Source organism: Medicago sativa, chromosome 2 (assembly GCF_051527215.1).
Source record: "Medicago sativa cultivar Bolivia chromosome 2, Bolivia_mono, whole genome shotgun sequence".
NCBI classification, from domain to species: domain Eukaryota; kingdom Viridiplantae; phylum Streptophyta; class Magnoliopsida; order Fabales; family Fabaceae; genus Medicago; species Medicago sativa.
In genome coordinates this window covers 68,760,387-68,778,601 of record NC_140750.1, presented here as the reverse complement: position 1 = coordinate 68,778,601, position 18,215 = coordinate 68,760,387, and the positions used below count along the sequence as shown (strand labels likewise).

The following is an 18,215-nucleotide window of genomic DNA, read 5'->3' as shown; positions in this document are numbered from 1 at the left end:
TTATAATTAGGGAAATGTTAACCAATGTCCTTGGGGCACTCGTTAAGACATTTAAATGACAACTTATCATAAAAATATGTGTAATCAATGCATTGGAAATCGAAATATAAAATAGTTTCTTCTTTTAGAATCCTTAAAAAGTGCCCAGGGTGCACTCGTTAACAAGACCCTTATAATTAAGCATAAAATTATATACTACTAATCATAATTAGAGAAAAATAGGGCTATTAGAGCTAGCCTTTTTATTAAAGTCTTTAGGTGGGTCGTCAATTCCACGTCCAATCATATCATGTTTTATAGATCCTTAGAATCCCAAGTGATTGTTATTTTGTTGATGCAAAAGTTGGGAACCCATTTTTTAACTATATATTATATTCTAGGCCTATACAGCCGATTTTATTTTTAGAAATAGCAATGAAATCATTTATCAAATTGTTAAAATTTCAAATTTGAGTAATATTTAATATTGTATAATGTTAGGATTCTCATATTGCGTTGATAAAAGTGTTCGACGTGATACTTAAGTTATGTGGCTCTCCCACCTAATAGACTAGTCTTTTGGGCTGAACTCTCATCATTGACTTAAGTCCTAACAATTTGTGCTTTCAGTGTCGATAGAGTAAAAGTTGTCGTGAACGCCGACTCTTAAAGGGTGTGACAATATTAGGAGTCTCACATCAAATGATAAAAGTGTATGATGTGATACTTAGATCATGAAACTCTTCCACGTAATGTCATGAAATTCTCCCACGATTTCAAGTATTTATCTCTTCGGTATGTATAGCATATTGTAAGATCCGCATGATTATTTTGTTAGTCACATTACCTTTTTTTGTCGGGGCTGACCCTAGAGATTAAGAGGCCTAAAGCAAAAATTTTAATGTGGCCTTTAAAAATATTTTTTTCCTAACAGAATATTTATATAAAATCAATTTTGTGGAGATCAAAATTTGAATTCATGACCAAAAGTAATTGAGACATTTTTAGTAATCAGTTATGTTATGCAAATGTATGTAATTTATCTATCATATAATATACTTATAACCAAATTAATTTTTTAGAGGCTTTTTTCTTCACCCATAATTTTGAGGCCTAAAACTCTTGCTTGGGTTGCTTGGCCCTGTTTTTTGTCGACCAATTTTATGATGCATAAATCACACAAATTTTACTATAATATTTTATCAATTATGCAAAAGACATTTGTGTATGAAGTATACATGACCATTAATTCATTATTTTACTTGTAGATGATAGACAAAAGTCATAAAACATATTTTAGTTCGTGGAATATGACATTTAATTTGTATGAAGCAAAAACTTTTGAGGTGATTTTTTGTTGCTAGGAGAAGACAAAAAGAAAGTCACGTAAATGTGATGTGTGTATGGAAATCCAAATGCAAAATCTATGTATAGATACACATTTTTCATTTTGAAAGTGAAACAAAATCCGTGGATAGACAGACCAGACGCGGTTTTGGGTCTCGAAGTCGGTTAAACGACGACATATTTGTCGTTTTGTTTCCCCGGTTCCTCCGCTTCCCATGTGAGCATTTTTTATTGGTAGCAGCTATAGTTGCTTGCTTGGTTACCGTCGCATCACCTACACTAAGTCTGTTTTTTTTTTTTTTTTTCATTGAGTAACATGGATAAATTATTGACTTACTAAAAAAAATGTATAAATTATTGACATTTTATTTTGATGAAATTTTAATTAAAATGATGGATAAAGGTGTTTATGATTTCTAAAATGTGTGAATGTGGAGTGATTTTCTATCATTTTATTGTTTTTCCTACTATTTCTTATCCATTGTTGTTGTTGACCATACTAATGTGTTCGTTTATCTACTTTTTTATTGTACTTCGTTGTATTTATATTTTAATATATAACTTTTTTAATTAACTTTATTTTTTTGCATTTTATATATCTATTCTCTTTTTTTTATGAATATATATATATATATATATATATATATATATATTCTTATTATTATTATTAGGTATTAATATTTAAATTAAGGCTATGTGAAGTGATATTGTTTAGGCTATATATATGTGTGGAAAATGAGAAATACTTACTTAGACACGAACACAAATAAAATATGGTTTGACACATACATAAATTGAAAAAAATTAAAAGAGAAAGTAATTGAATAATGGGACTAAATTCTTTTTCATTTATTTTTCTACATTTATGTGAGTATACCTAAATATTTTTCATTTGTATTTGTGTCTAAGTAAGACTAGTTCGTGAAAAATTATACCTTTTAAATGCGAAAAGGGCTACGTGAAATGATGATGTCAAGACCTTTTTTCTTCTTCAATAAAGCTTAATTATAATGAAAACTATAGGTTATTAAAAGATAACCAAAAACTACGAAGCCCGGATATGTGGTACGGGTGAGGGTATGATACGAGTATGCGGATATGCAAAATTTCAAAATTTAGAATGCAATATGACTAAGACACCTTAACAAAATTTGTGTACTAAATGCATGTAAAATACTTGAAGAAAATAAACAGTGATTACTCTTCGTTGAATCATATAAGTATATCCAAAAATTATCTACATATGCATATCTAATATTTAATCATATACATCTCCACTGAATTTTCACAGCATTGTCTCACTTTTTTACCCTTCATCTTCTATAGGATACGTATGTGTGAAGTATCTTCTAAATATCCTTGTGTATATGTGGAGTATTCTTTAAGTATCCAATAATTTAAAAAAAAATTAAAATAATTAATTTTAATACTTCGTGAGTACGTATTTGCAAGTATATGTGGAGTATCGGTATCCGATACAGGTACGTCTCCGTATTTGGAGTATCCGGACTTCATAGACTAAAAATAATGCGGAATTTTTTAGGCCATTTCTCTTTTAATGGAAGTATTCTTCAAAGGTCAGAAGTATGAATGAATAGTGTTTGAGCACACACTTATAAAGAGATTTTTTTAATAATAAAAAACATGATAGAAAAATTATTAATACTTTAAAGATAAATCTCTTTGTGTGTGTGTGCCTAAACGATATTCGTTTATAACTGTGATCATAGAGAAATACCTTTTTTAGTGACTTGTTATATTGATATTTCATTTTGTCGATTAAAAAAACATAGTAACTAAACACGAAATCATTAAGATCTATAAAAGAGTAAGAATGTGAACCTTTCTATCAAAGTTGGACGATTGTGATATGTAGTAGGTGCGAGACTACATCCGATTTATGATGAGTATTGACAACACACTATCTAACATATATTTATTTTTAACATATTATCTCTCATTGGCAGGGGCGGTTCTAAGGCCCGGCGAGCCCGGGCACTCGCCCGGGCTCCGGCCCAAATTTTTTGCAATTTCTTATGTAAATCCCCTTGAATTTCTTATATAAACCCCTATAAATTGGGCAATTTCTTTAAATTTTTTATTATTTGCTTGCAATTTCTTATGTAAATCCCTATAAATGTATTGCAAATTTTTTTTCGCCCGGGCTTTATAAAAATCTTGGCTCCGCCACTGCTCATTGGTTAACATTCAAATGAATCTTTCCTTAAAAAAAAAAAAAAATTCAAATGAATCTTACTAATTCATGTGAGTCTCACACGATTATAGCGAGTTTCATAAATTTCAATTTATGTAAGAAAATATGTTAACGTTTCCTTAAAAATAAAACAAAGATGCACGACAGAAAATCTTGATGAAATATGACTATTAAGGATAAAGTTCTCATCATGGTGAAATCTAATTATTAAGGATATAGTTGGCCATCATAACGACATGGATAAAAGTCTAAGTAAAAGAATTTATGTGAGATTGGAGTAATAGAATTTCCATCATTGTCTAAACTAACACCCAATAGAAAAGGATTATCACTGTATTTAGGCATCAAATTTAGAATAAAAAGTGTCCTAAGAGAAGGTCCCACACGTTTTCTCTAAGGCATTTTTAGTTAGCGGAAGAACATGGGTTGTAGCACTATGCTACTCACTAAACCAGAGACTTGTGATATTTGACTATAAGTTTCATGTCACATGGGTGCACAATTTGTATATTTGGTCACAAATCACTTGTCAAGAAAAAAGTTCACATGTTGGTAAGGCCGTTTATAAAAGCTGAAATTAATCTCTTGTGTCATTTTCTTTAACTTAACGTTGTTGTCTTTTTCTTTGAAAAAAACAATTGGTCTACAACTTACAAATTCCAAAATCTTCCAAAAATCTTTGTGAGCGCTTTTCTTTTTCCTTCTTCTACCTTTCTTGCACGACCTTTGTTGTGTCAATTTTACATCATTTGGATTTTATAATTCAATCTGATTTATTAATTTGACATAATTTCTTAAAATAACATAATTTAAAATTGACAATAAAATTTACTAATTCAACATAATTTAGTAATTGAACACAATTTCATAATAAATTTACATTAGCATCACGCTATGTAGCACAAAATGTTTAGCAACCAAAGTTGAATATTTAGTACAAGAAGGTTTGTCATCTCTCTTGTGCGCCCTCTGAAGAAGATGGGAACGCAAGATGATGGAGTGGGAGAAGGTGAAAACTGATCTGAACAATCGCAGATCCAAACTAATATCGAATACAAGATGACGAAGGACAACTCCTCCAAAATAACCCTGAATTTGGACGGTTGCTTGGTTAGCAAGGTTAGGTGATTTCATGCATGTTTCATGCATTTTTTTTTACCCTGTCTGACCAGTTGACCATGTTTACATTGATTGTTGTTATAGTCGATGTTTGTCATTTTCCTATAAATAGCCACTCATTATTCACAATTTTTCATTCTTACTCATATTTTCTTTTTCTTAGTCTTATTTTCCTCTGCTAAATGATTATTGTTTCACTGCTGACTATTCATATTATCCCTAAAAATGATGTCGATTTTTGTGGGAATAGTATAATGATCAACATAGACCTTTGTATTATCTAGTAGGTGTTTTATGAGTTTTTACAGACTTTGGATTAATAATATGAAATAGTACAAAAATATTTTAGATTATACAATCCGAACTGGAGCAAAATGAGAAATTTAGAGGATGCATGAGAAATTAGTGGGGTGGGAAAAGAGTTTCCCTTGGATATTCAGCGTACTACTTTTATTCTCTCTTTCTTGCTTTACTTTACTAGACTAGAAATTATGAACATTCCCAAATATCACCACTTTTTGAGATAAGTTTTATTGCAATGATCATATGTAATTTGATCCTACTCCACAGATGCACTAAGGAAGTGATTTTCTGCACTCATATTTTTCCTACGACAATTTGATCTTTCTAAAGTTTATTTTTAGAGTTGTATATTTGTAATTGTTTGTTCCCTTTTTTGTTGTTGTAAATTGGCTATCTTATGCACATAACAATAAAGGATAGTGGAAACTGCAATGGACGACAAAATTCTTCGTCAAGAGTTTTATGGTTGCTACATTTTTTAGGTTGAGTTTGAACTCATAATCTCCAGTTAAGTTGAAAGAGACTCAATTGATCTCATCCAAACGTTCTTGAGTATTTGTTTGGTTTGAATGATTACTTCTGTTTTGTTCCAGACTTAGAGAAAAGACATTTCCTTTGCGTGCCAGGTCAACCCTCTTTGCCTAATGCATAAACGAACAATGTCATGAACCTGTCCTAAATCTAAGGCTACCTTGTTATAATTTGCTCACAAGTGTTTACTAAGGACAATTGTCTGAGTAAGAGGTCAAGGGCTAGAAACTCTAGTTCTCCACTACAAAGGCTAACTCGTAACCTCTCCACAAGTACACACTTTTCTACTAAAATACCTCGCATATTCAACTTATTCCTACTTGATTGTCAAAATATTTGCATGTACACCATCCTCGGTCTTTTAATGTTAATGAATTCTCTTGAAAAATTGTATTGACTCTATTTTACCATTTGGGCCAATTTCACTGTCATCTACAATGAAACTGGACCTTACAATCTCTACAAAATATTGGGCTTAATTGTGTTGGACCTTTCGGCTAGTATAGGCCCTTTTGTGAGACACGGAAGGCTCCCAAAATTTTCAATTCTGCATATACTAGATTATGTGCTGTTTTTAGAAATGCGGAGTATTGAAAAAGAAACTTATTTTTTTTATCCTTCGATTCACCTCCTAGAGAAATTTTTTGGTCGTGCCAATTTAATTTCTTACGTGTTGTAATGACTGGTGCATACAGATGAATACTATGATATAGTTTTATACTACTATTGATTCTCTCTCGCACAGACAAGTGCAATGCTTGTACTACAATATTATTTTGATAAGGGAAAACTAGCTCATTTCATTAAATAAAGTAGCATCAGAATAATCTTGCCTATTATCATTGAAGGCATCAGTTACAATATTAGAATCAATGGAGCAAATAACGGTACCAAATCCAAACTCTTTGATCCAACACATTGCAGTGAGGAACGAAAAGAATAGGCTCCAACCAAACTGTTCTTGCTCCAACAAATAATCTCGTATCGTCTCTTATGCATACACCTATTCCAACTTTATTCGAATGCGAGGAAAAGGATGCATCCACTTTACACTTTAAAAAACCTTGCGGAGGGCGTATCCACTTGATATATTATCCATGTCCCATATATCGACATGTCCCCAAGAATATAGAGACCTCCAAAATTGAGGTTATATGGTTCTTCAATGTATCATATTTGTTTTTCTATAAAAGATTTCAAACTTTTAGAAATTATCTTGCTACCCCGAAGTTGCTTCATAAATTGTTAGGATTCTCTTAATCTCACCCGCTTCTCTATTTCGCTCTAGTAAAAAAAAAGTCATCTGTAAATAAAAGATGTATAATACACGGTTCTTCTCTACAAATTTTAACACCATGTAAATCTCCTCTTCTTTCTGCCTTTTTATTAAAGGTTAAATAAGATTTTAGTCCCTATAAAAAAAGTGGCATGTTTGAGTCTATAAAAAAATTTAGCATAGATTTTAGTCCAACCTAAATTTAAATTTGTTTGATTATTCTTAACTTTTAAATTTTTAAATGATTTTTTTTTCAAACATGTTTAGCACATTATAAAAAGATCCTCTCTTCCCTCGGAAAAAAAAAGATCCTTTGCAAAAAAAATGAGCGAAAAATATGATTTCTAGGTCTAGATTTTTATTACTTTTATCTTGAACTTTTGGAAGTTTAAAAATTCATTTATAATTCATTTCATATTAAAAAATAATATTTGTTTATGAAAGAACTTTTGATAAGGTTCTAAATTTGCTAGCTACAAGGGAGGTATATCTTCAAATTTTCTAGTAGCAAAGAAAATCCAAATATCTACCAACCCAACTAATTTCATTGTTATTTGCACCCCTAAAAAAGTATATAGTATCACTTATTGTTTAATTAAATATTGTAAATTAAAAGCAATGGATATCACAACCAAATAAATAATTAAGTAAAATCAACTAAGGGATTAATATTAATTAAAGGGTCATGTTATCTTGTGCCCTAAGGGCACATGATAAGCAACCCAAATGTAGAAACGATAAATTTTGTGCATCAATTGACCAAAAGTTAAAAAATTAAATTCAAAGCACATATTTTAATAAAATATTTTCACATTTAACTCATTAACTTATGTCTTAAGGGCACAAGTTAACATTCCCCTTAATTAAAAGTATACCCAATAAAATTACTAAGAAAACATATACAATGTATACAAAATATCGAGGTGTTACATATGCGTATCTCAAGTAGAAAGATTTATTTGCACTTCACATAAGACATTGACATATGCAAGGTGAATTTGGAGAGAATAAGATTGAGAAGGGAAGGAGTTGGTGTTCAACAGTTTGAAGCGAAGACGAGAAGACTCACTTCTTTGATCGTCCAAGAGGAAGTGTTTTGGAGACAACGAGCATAAGTTTTTTGGTTGTGAAATGGTGACACATCAATTCAAACTTTTTTCATGCCTCGACGACTAGTAGGAACAAGGTGGAAATGATTTGGAAATTCAGAATAATGAAGGTACCATCAATTGCAAATCCATGGTGTAGCAAGGAAATATTTTCAGGATTTTTCTCAAGGAAGGATTGGCATGTATGCTCCCGTTATTGATGCTATGTTTCCATGCATATCATAGGAGAATAATAGAGAATTGTTGCAATCTTAGAGATATGAGTGTGCACAAGATACAAGGACCATATGGCTTCAATCCTGGTTTTTATATACATTATTGGGGCAAATATTGTGGTGATCTGTTCCTAGCAACATACCAATGGTTGGAGAAATGTTATTTTCCACCCTCTTTGGATGATACTAATATCACACTGATTCCTAAATAAGATAATCCATTATTCATGAATGATTGGCACCCCATATGTTTATAAATTGGTTTCAAAAGTTTTTGTGAATAGGCTAAAAGATTATCTTGATAAGTGTATAACTTATATTCAATCTGAATTTGTTTCAGGTTGTTTGACTCTTGATAATGCCATCATAGATATAGAAATTATTCATTACCTGAAGAATATAGAGTAATGGTGGTTGAGGGGAGGTGACCATAAAGATTGATATGAGTAAAGTCCATGACAAAATTAAATTGATTGGAGATATCTTAGGGTAGTGATGTTGTAGCTCGGTTTTGATGCTGGGGTTTAATTGGATTATGATGAGTGTTGAAACTGTAGATATTTTTTAAAAATCAATGAGAAGGTGGAAGGACCTATTAGCACAGATGTGGCCTTGGATAGGGCGATTCTTTGTCACTTTACTAATTTGATAATTATGTAAGTTTTTGGTCCGTATAGATATATCCAATTTTGCTTTTAATCCTCGTTAAAAAAAAGTGGCATATTTATGTCCTTATATGAAAAAGGGTTATGCTAACAAATGTCCTTAGGACATTAGTTAAAGATAAAAAAAGAAAACAATGGTTAAATTTTATGTAGAAAAAATTACTTTTTGGTATTTCAATAAGTTAAATACACAATTTACAAGATAAAATTTCCACACTTACCATTTACAATGGTTTCAACACTCAACACACACTTTTTCTTTTCCCAACACTCCACATCATTTTCTCTCTTCCACCTAATAATTCAACACTCATTCAACTTTTACATTCTCCAATGGTTTTTTTAAAAAACATTCAACACTCTACCATACCACTTTTTATTTCATATTCTTATTTAATTTTATATTTTTGTTTGGGTTTGATTAACGAGTGCCCTCGAGACACTATTTAAGCATGCTAAATAAAGTAATTATTCTTTCAAAGTTTAAAAGTTTTCAATTTTCAATGCACTGATTACACAAATTTTTATAAGAAAATACTATTTAAAGTCCTTAACTAGTGCGCCGCGGGCACTAACATTTCCCTTTTTGTTTTTATGATTACATAAAATTACAATTATCAATTACTCCCTCCGGTCCTATATATAAGAAAAAGTTGACTTTTTAGATACATTGAATAACTTATGTATCTAGTCAAGAATCTAAACCAAATACATAATTTATTCAATGTATCTAAAAAGTCATTTGTTTCTTATAAATAGGACCGGAGGGAGTATAATTAAATTAAAATAATAAACACTTAACAATTTATCTTTTAGATTTTTGTAAAAACAAAATTTATTTAAAAAATTTATTTTTATTTTCTTATCTTATATTATTAATAAAAAGGTTCATCTTTCAAAAGAAATAATACTAAGATAGTGAAAAGCTTCGTTTTTTTTATTGAGATCCATTTCACTAAAAAGAAGATTAAAAGTTCAAAAGAAAAGCCAATTGAAAGATAATAATATCAAGATAGTGAAAAGCTTCGTTTTTTTTCTTCTGTAGATTCTATTTATAGAAAAAATTATGAATTTTGGTAAAAAAAAAAATTTAAAAAAATCATTTGCAATGAAATACTTGACTTCAAATAATTAAGATGAGATAAATCCAACCGGCCAACTACCAAGCGCCACGTGGCCTGCTGTTGTCCCACCTTTGCAGCTTTCAACATCTCTCTCTTCCACCTCATTTTTCCTCAACTTTCAACACATCATTATTGCATGTTTTTTAAGTGTTGAAAATGACATTCAACACACCATTGCAAATGGTCTTAGTTTAGTAACAAATGCTCCAAGAACACTTGTTAACATTTCTAAAAAAAATTAGCATGAAGTCTTGGTCCTTGTTAAATATGTTTATTATTTGAAACGTGTGAAAAACGAGGTGGGCTGGCTTGCTAGCTCAGTTCAAAAAAAATTTTTTTGCTATCTTTGAGTTTACTGTGGACATGAATTTGCTTTGTTTGTGGGAGAAACTTAGACAGACTATATTGAAATTATGTTGGATTTAATTTAACTAGACTATTTTGAGATTATTACTAACTTAGTAACTTATTTTAATGATATCGTTTGTAATTGTTTTTTTTTTTTGGATGACTTTTAATTTGATTTGGTTGCTTGGTAGCCAGTGTGGATGCATGTTTATGTTGCCGTGTCTTTTTGCTGCTGTTAAAATTCATGGTAATTGGTTGTTAGTATTATCATTTTCATGAAATGCAAATGTACAAAACATTATTTTCCTTATGGACCAACCCGCCAACTTGCCATGAGAAAGGATGAAAGTTTCAACTCGACCATTCACGCCGCCGTGTGCCCTACTTTTACAGGTTAGTCACGGGGAGGACCGTCGTGTTTGTCAACCACCTAACACAGAGCAGTAATAATTTGGAATATTCTATCTATATAATGCAGAACTATTCCCTATAGATGTATGTCTAGCTGGGACTCATGTCCTATCTTTTGCTTCGTTTATGCATGTGCTCTTACAGCTAAGACCACATTGTTGTAGGACCAAGTCAATGTATATACAAAAATGTTAGGACCTTTAATTTTCCAGCTCCTCTTGGAATTATCTTTCAAATTCTCAGTTCATTGCCATATATATTACAGATTACTTTCAACTTTATCAAAAGATCTTTGTTCATTATGAGGAATATTGGCTATGAACAAATCAAAGTTTATGTAAAATGAACATTACTTAACTCCAAGTGCCACTAATTAAACAGTCAAATGGATATAATTTTAATCATGTATGTGAGTGTTTGAAATTTGTAGGTACCGATTTTAACGGGGAACATCCTAACATGGGAATTATCTTTGATAAAATGTAGACAATAACGTTGCCACTAAACCATGATATGTATATCACATTTATGCTCTATATTTATATCTCTACCAAACTTGTGAAAACATATAACGTGCCCATCAGTGTTGTACAACTTACCCCCCATTTAATCTTGCATGTGGTCCCATTTCCACGTCTAGTTTACTTATAGGGTCATATAAATAAGCCTCACGTTCCCGTGAGCATAATCGTTATAATGTATTGTTATATACAGGGATCGTGGTTTGAATCTGAATACTCCACTTATTTATCTTAAAAAGCAAATTTCAGCCGCTATACTAATTTCATCGAACACATCGTGATTTCAAACATAGATTGTAACATATTTCATAGATTTAAATTGAGAAATTTGAAATTCTTAGATTGATATTGATGTTGATACTAATTATTATTCCTAATTACCTTATATCATATTAATTTACGATAAAGTATAAAGAAGTGTTGTTTCACATCGACCTTTGTAAGTGCTTGGTCCACAACATCTTTGGTTATGAACTTTTATCGTTACTTTTTAAGTTTTTTAATAGCTTTCACTGTCAAACCTCCATACCCTTCTACTAATATTATTCCATTTATTCCAAATTCCAATCACATTTCGAACTTTCCAACTGTTCGTTTAATGCATGTGCAGGTTCATGTTCATTAATTGCTATAAATCTAAGATGTGATACGAGCTTTTTTTTAGTAAGCATCTTATCCAACTTTCACTTATAAATTATAAGAAACAGGAAAGTTTGTGGTTTTTTAAAAGCTAAAAGACCTTCATGTCATGTTTTATTCTGCTATGTATAATTGCATTGCTTCAAATTGCGGTATAGTATATGGTCTTCATTCATTCAACCACATGAAATGGGTCTCATTAGCTGTAGCGTGATATCATGTTATGCTGATTATAAACCATAATGACGAATCTCATATTAGAGTATAATAATGAATAGAATAATAATATCAACAACAATAATAAGAACTAAAAACATATTATACACCAACATTGTGCGACACAGTTTACAAGTAACTTAGGATAAAGATAAACCATCAAAACGGTTCTTAACTTTCTATGGTGTTCTGAATTTTAGTTGCCAACATTGACAGAAGGACGAAATTGAGAAATATTTTATATGATCAATGATCAAATTAAAATATTCGTATTCTTAGAGATTAAATATAAGGGTTAATTATGTTTTTGGTCCCTATAAAATTGCGACCTTGTAAGTTTAGTCCTTACTTAATTTTAATAGCATTTTTAATCCCTACAAAAAAATTCTGTATTCAATATTAGTCCTTACTCAATCCAAATTTGTTTAATTTATGCTTAAACTCTTAAGTTTTTCAACAATTTTTTACAGACATGTTAAGAACGTTATTAAAAGGTCCTCCGAAAAAAATCTCGCAAAAATTTGATTTCTACGTCCATATTTTTGTTACTTATATCTTAAACTTTTGTCGTTTTAAAAAATTTATATTTAATTTATTTCATGTTAAAAAATTATAGATTTTAGTAAATGAACCTTTCATAGTGTTATAAACTTGTATAAAAAGAATCGTTAAAAAATTTAAGAGTTTAAGGATAATTGAACAAAATTTATTTTAGCAGGGACTAAAATTATAAGTAATTTTTTTTTATAGGGATTAAAAAGCTATTAAAATTAAGTAAGGACTAAACTTAGAAGGTCGCCATTTTATAGGGACGAAAAACATATTTAACCCTAAATATAAAGCACACTACAAAACTCAAAGGCCATTTTGATAGTTTACTCAATAATTTAGTTCATCATATAATTTAATTACTTACACTAAGTCAATCCTAATTGTCCGATCATAAAAATTGCATGATTTTAATCATAATTATATATTTTTTGTTTCAAAAAAGTTTAGATGAGTTAGGCTTCGAGACTCACCAAAGTCAAAATGAACCTTAAAACTCAAAGAACATTTGCAAAGATAAATATACTTACAAATATTTCTTAAAGAGATCTTCACGTTGATAAAGAGAGTTGAACACACAATTTTGTGAATAAATCAACTTCTTATCAGCTGAACCAATTATCTTGCTAATCATAATTATATTTATTCATAACTATATTTCTAGTCACCTATGCAAAGAATTGGTATAATTCATTGACGTTATAAAGTTTTTTTACATTTCATCAAAAAAAAAAAACTTCCCTCCGTCCTAAAATGTAAGTAAAACAGGTTCAACATAAATTAATATATTTAGTACTACAAATTTTAAACTAAATACATTAATTCTTATTGATAAATTTTTACTTATATTTTTTAACTGATGGAGCACATGCAACGAAATTAAGAAGCTCTTGGTAAAAACACATAAAATGCATGCAAGTTGAAGCACATGATGTTAATTAGTGAGAGGAGCAAAACCAGCATATGGTAACCGATACACCCGCCGGGTTACATTCTGATCCATTATAGATAACCATAAGGCAACCACGTGACTTCTGAAACTCAAAAAAACAAAACAATAACCTCTCACTTTTTTCCCCATTTCTACTCTGTCTTTCCCATTCCCTTCAATAATTGGGTTGGGAGAAAAACAAAATCCCAACACAACACAAAACCCTCTAACAAAATTATAACTTACTCCTACAATTTGTTTATTTTTGTTACTAAAACGATTTCCCAACAAACTCATACCTTCCTCTTCTTCTCTTGTTTTTTCCTTCATTTCCACTTCTTCCTACACCAATAACCGAAACCTCAATCTCAACTACTCATTCAAATTCAAACCCTTCTCTTCAAATGTTGGAACTAAAGACTCCCCTCAAGAACAAAGGATTCTATGTTAGAATGAAACTCATGAACAAACATAACACAAAACCTCAACAAGACCATCATAAAACATGTTTCTTTTTTACATATTACAAATGGCTTCTTTGGTTTTCTCTTTCTCTTTATTTCTTCACCTCTTATCTCATCACCAATGACCCACAAGACACAACAAACATTGTCTCAAATTCTAACTCCAACGTTGTTTCTCATAACTCATTAGATATGTTGAAAAATTTGAAGGTGTTTGTTTATGAGCTACCTTCAAAATACAACAATGGTTGGCTTGTAAATGGGAGGTGTAAAACACATTTGTTTGCTTCAGAAGTTGCTATTCACACCGCATCGTTGAAAAGTGATGTGAGAACTTTTGACCCTTATGAAGCTGATTTCTTCTTTGTTCCTGTTTATGTTTCTTGCAACTTCAGCACGGTTAACGGTTTTCCGGCTATTGGACATGCCCGTGCTCTCATTTCCTCCGCCGTTAATCTCGTCTCCACCGAATATCCATTTTGGAATCGAAGCAGAGGATCCGACCATGTTTTCGTCGCTTCTCATGATTTTGGCGCATGTTTCCATACCCTGGTGAGTAATTTAACATCATCGTGCATGTTTGATATTACAGTGAATTTGTCAGAATCACAATAAATTCTAGTAATTTTGTTTAAACTAACGTAGTTTTTGAATGTCAACATGGTTCATCTTGATTCTGACATATTTACCGTGATATCAAACATTCAATTTATAAAGCTATGTTTAAACATGCATATTAATTTTGAATTTTTTGTTTGTGAAGGAGGATAAGGCAATGGACGATGGAATACCACAAATATTGAAGAATTCAATTGTGTTGCAGACATTTGGGGTAGAATATGAACATCCTTGTCAAGATGTTGAGAATGTGGTTATACCGCCTTACGTCTCGCCGGAGAAAGTTTCGAGGACGCTTGAGAAAGCTCCGGTGAACGGACGGCGAGATATTTGGGCTTTCTTTAGAGGGAAAATGGAAGTTCATCCTAAAAATGTTAGTGGACGGTATTACAGCAAGTAAGAATCTTTATCTGCCCTGCAATAAAATCATTAACTAATAATTAATGAATTTTTTACACGTTTTAAATTAAGGTGATTTTAATCAAATTATGGTGATCATGCCATGATTTAAATTTCTGTTAAAAATGCTATATATGATTTAAATTTTTGAAGTATAGATTCTGTCCAAAATGTAGCTTTTACTTAAATATGCTCATGTCAAATACACCATGAATTTAATATATATTTTTTAATACATACTGTAAAAAGATTGTCCTATAAACACATCTTAAGAAATTCAAAAATAAAAAATTAATATTGAAAAATATATTTTAAGCATTTAAATGAACATATTTTAACACAATATTTTATATTGTGTTATTAACACGTGCATGGTCATATTAGCATTTTTCGTACAAATATACATTTGGATGTAATGTAAAAATCTATTAAACTCATTGAATGGCAATATCGAAGTTTTTTTTTGCTATGATTATGCGACCTCACTTCGATTGAGATAGCATGAAAATCTTTTGAATGTAATTATTTGGATTATGAAATAAGTACTGTGATTGTGACAACATTAGCTACCTTTATGAATTGATATGGGTTAATTTTATTCATTCTGCATTGCATTTTGGAAACCGTTGATGAATTAATGTAATTGACTGTGTTTTTTATTTGTGAAGGCGAGTGCGAACCGAGATATGGAGGAAATTCAACAGCGATCGAAGATTTTATCTACAACGACATAGATTTTCAGGTTACCAAATGGAAATTGCACGATCGGTATTCTGTCTATGTCCACTAGGGTGGGCACCATGGAGTCCGAGGCTTGTAGAATCAGTTGCACTCGGCTGTGTGCCCGTTATAATTGCCGATGGAATACGTTTGCCATTTTCCTCTACTGTGAAATGGCCGGAAATATCACTCACGGTGGCAGAGAAAGACGTAGGAAAACTCGACAAAATTCTCAAGCGCGTGGCAGCGACGAACCTAACTCAAATTCAGAAGAATCTGTGGGACCCAAAAACAAGACAGGCCCTACTTTTCAACAGTGAGGTCCAAGAAGGGGATGCCACGTGGCAAGTATTATTTAGTCTAAGTCAGAAGCTTGGTAGGTCCTACCGTAGGTCCATGGTTTCTAGCCAATTGTGAAATTACACGTGGTGGAATGTTATTGGGTTAGAAGTTTGACAGCGAATGAAGCTTAGTTTCCTACGTGGATGCGTTGGCATTGGCAATGACAACTATAAAGTGGATTACAGCTAGGAATTTCTTTGGCATTTATTGCTCAGAAGAAGGAATTCTGATGATGGGGCCCTATGAGACATAGAGTAGATATATTTTTGTATTTTTAGGGTGGGTGGGTCCATTGATGAGGTGGCAGGTTTTGATTTGGTGAAAGTGCATAGAGAAAGATTCTTTTTTTCTTTATAAAGTCATTTTTTGTGTAAATAATTTACTTTCAATAAAGAAATTTTAATTTGGTACTCCCTCCGTTTCAAAATGAGTGTCGCTTTAGCCAAAAAAATTTGTTTTAAAATGAATGTCGCTTTCGGTTTTCAATGCAATAATAACTTTTTCTTTTCAATTGTACCCTTTAATTAATACTATGTTACACTACTTCCAAAGTATTATTTTTTCTTTAATGAAAAACAAACCAATAGTTGATTAGGATAATTTGGTAAAATTGCTATGACATTTGACTACTTTATTCCATTCCTTAATCTGTGTGCAATTGACTAAAGCGACACTTATTTTGAAACGGAGGGAGTACTTGAAGTTGGGTATGGGAATTTGGGCATTGAAATGATTGATGAATATAGGAGAGAGATGTGGGTTTGTCAGAATATTGTCGTTTATATTTTTAATGTGAAAACATATGGGAAGTAGTGTTTGTGTCAGTGGTCACGGATTTATTATTATAAGCATTGTGTCCAAAATCCAGCTATGCATAGGGAGGTGGGAGAGCAAATTGTTTTGAGTCATACCGCCTCTGGTTGTCCTTTGTTTTGAATTATACTCGAAAAGACATACTTCTTCCGTTTCAAAACGTAAACAATAATCCATCAACTTAAGTTGATGTATCTAATACATTTTTGAAACCAAATTAGGGGTGTATTTACCATCCATCCCCGGACTCAACCCATACGCACGGGCGGGTCTCCTTAGACACCCATGAGAACCATTGCATCCCTCATATTTCTTATATATACGATATTAGGCATAGATACATCAGAAATTTCCCTTGATCGCAATGGTAGGGTGACCGAACTTTTAGTGAATCCTATTTTTATTTTTATTATTTCAACTATAATTTTATTTTTTATATTTTATTAGAAAAAATGTTCCTGTAGGGAAATGAACTGGCTTCCCCACCCCACACTACAATTAAATGGAAACAACCACTTATTGTTTTTTTATGAAACTGTTTTTTTAAATTGTACTTTTATTGACAAAATGACGAACCTCTTTTATTTTGATTTATGACTATTATTATGTCACATGTGAATTTGCGGTCAAAATTTTGTCAAGGCTTGATAAAATTTCTAGCTTCGCCACTGAACCAAATACATTAATTTTTGTTGATTAATTTTTGCTTACATTTTGGAATGAAAAGAGTGATATTTAAAAAAACTAATTTGATGACTTTTGAAATAGAAAAAATCAAAATTTTAACAAGATACATTAATTTGAACCAAATATTTTGATGACTTTTGAAATAAAAAAAAATCAAAATTTACCGGCATATGTACAAAAGGTATTTAAATGTATATTTATACATAAAATAGATATATTAACTATATCATCATTTTTTCTTAATAAAAGTGAAAAAGTAATATGTGTTCATATTACCTCTTCAACAAAAAAATTACCTCTTCAAAATACACCGTAATATTAAGGGACGGAGGAGGTAATTTGTTTTCCAAATTTAAATCTACATTTTTTTTTTTGACAAATTTAAATCTACATTGTAATTATAATAAATTTAAAAGCTAACTTAGACCTATTTAAGTTACACAATTTTTTTTTTAAACTTGAAAAATGTACAAATTGGATATTAAAAGTGAAATTTTAAAGAACTTAGATAACATAGGTAGTGGTACTGTAAGAGAGATGCACATTCGACGATCCACAATGACATTGGCTTGCCTCTATAAATCTTGGTACCTTGTAGGTATCCGATTTGTGGAGAAAACCAAAGTAGTACTTATTGAAAAGAGTGACTCTCATAAAGAGTCTATTCACAGGTT

At 31.0% G+C, this 18,215-nt stretch overlaps 1 protein-coding gene across 1 annotated transcript; it reads left to right on the top strand.

The window, feature by feature from the left end:
* The first annotated feature begins 13,646 nt into the window (after window positions 1-13,646).
* On the top strand, window positions 13,647-16,451 carry LOC146950082 (putative glucuronoxylan glucuronosyltransferase IRX7). The gene is made up of 3 exons (XM_085746040.1): window positions 13,647-14,514; window positions 14,726-14,976; window positions 15,648-16,451. Exons 1-3 carry the CDS (start codon window positions 13,903-13,905, stop codon window positions 16,114-16,116), a joined length of 1,332 nt encoding a protein of 443 aa, XP_085602166.1. The 5' UTR covers window positions 13,647-13,902; the 3' UTR covers window positions 16,117-16,451.
* The last annotated feature ends 1,764 nt before the right edge of the window (window positions 16,452-18,215 follow it).

Excerpts from the sequence above, each read along its gene's own strand:
- LOC146950082 (XM_085746040.1), top strand. The coding sequence starts at position 13,903 with ATGTTGGAACTAAAGACTCCCCTCAAGAACAAAGGATTCTATGTTAGA. Across the intron at positions 14,515-14,725 it reads GCGCATGTTTCCATACCCTG|GAGGATAAGGCAATGGACGA; the intron begins GTGAGTAATTTA and ends TTGTTTGTGAAG. Across the intron at positions 14,977-15,647 it reads AGTGGACGGTATTACAGCAA|GCGAGTGCGAACCGAGATAT; the intron begins GTAAGAATCTTT and ends TTATTTGTGAAG.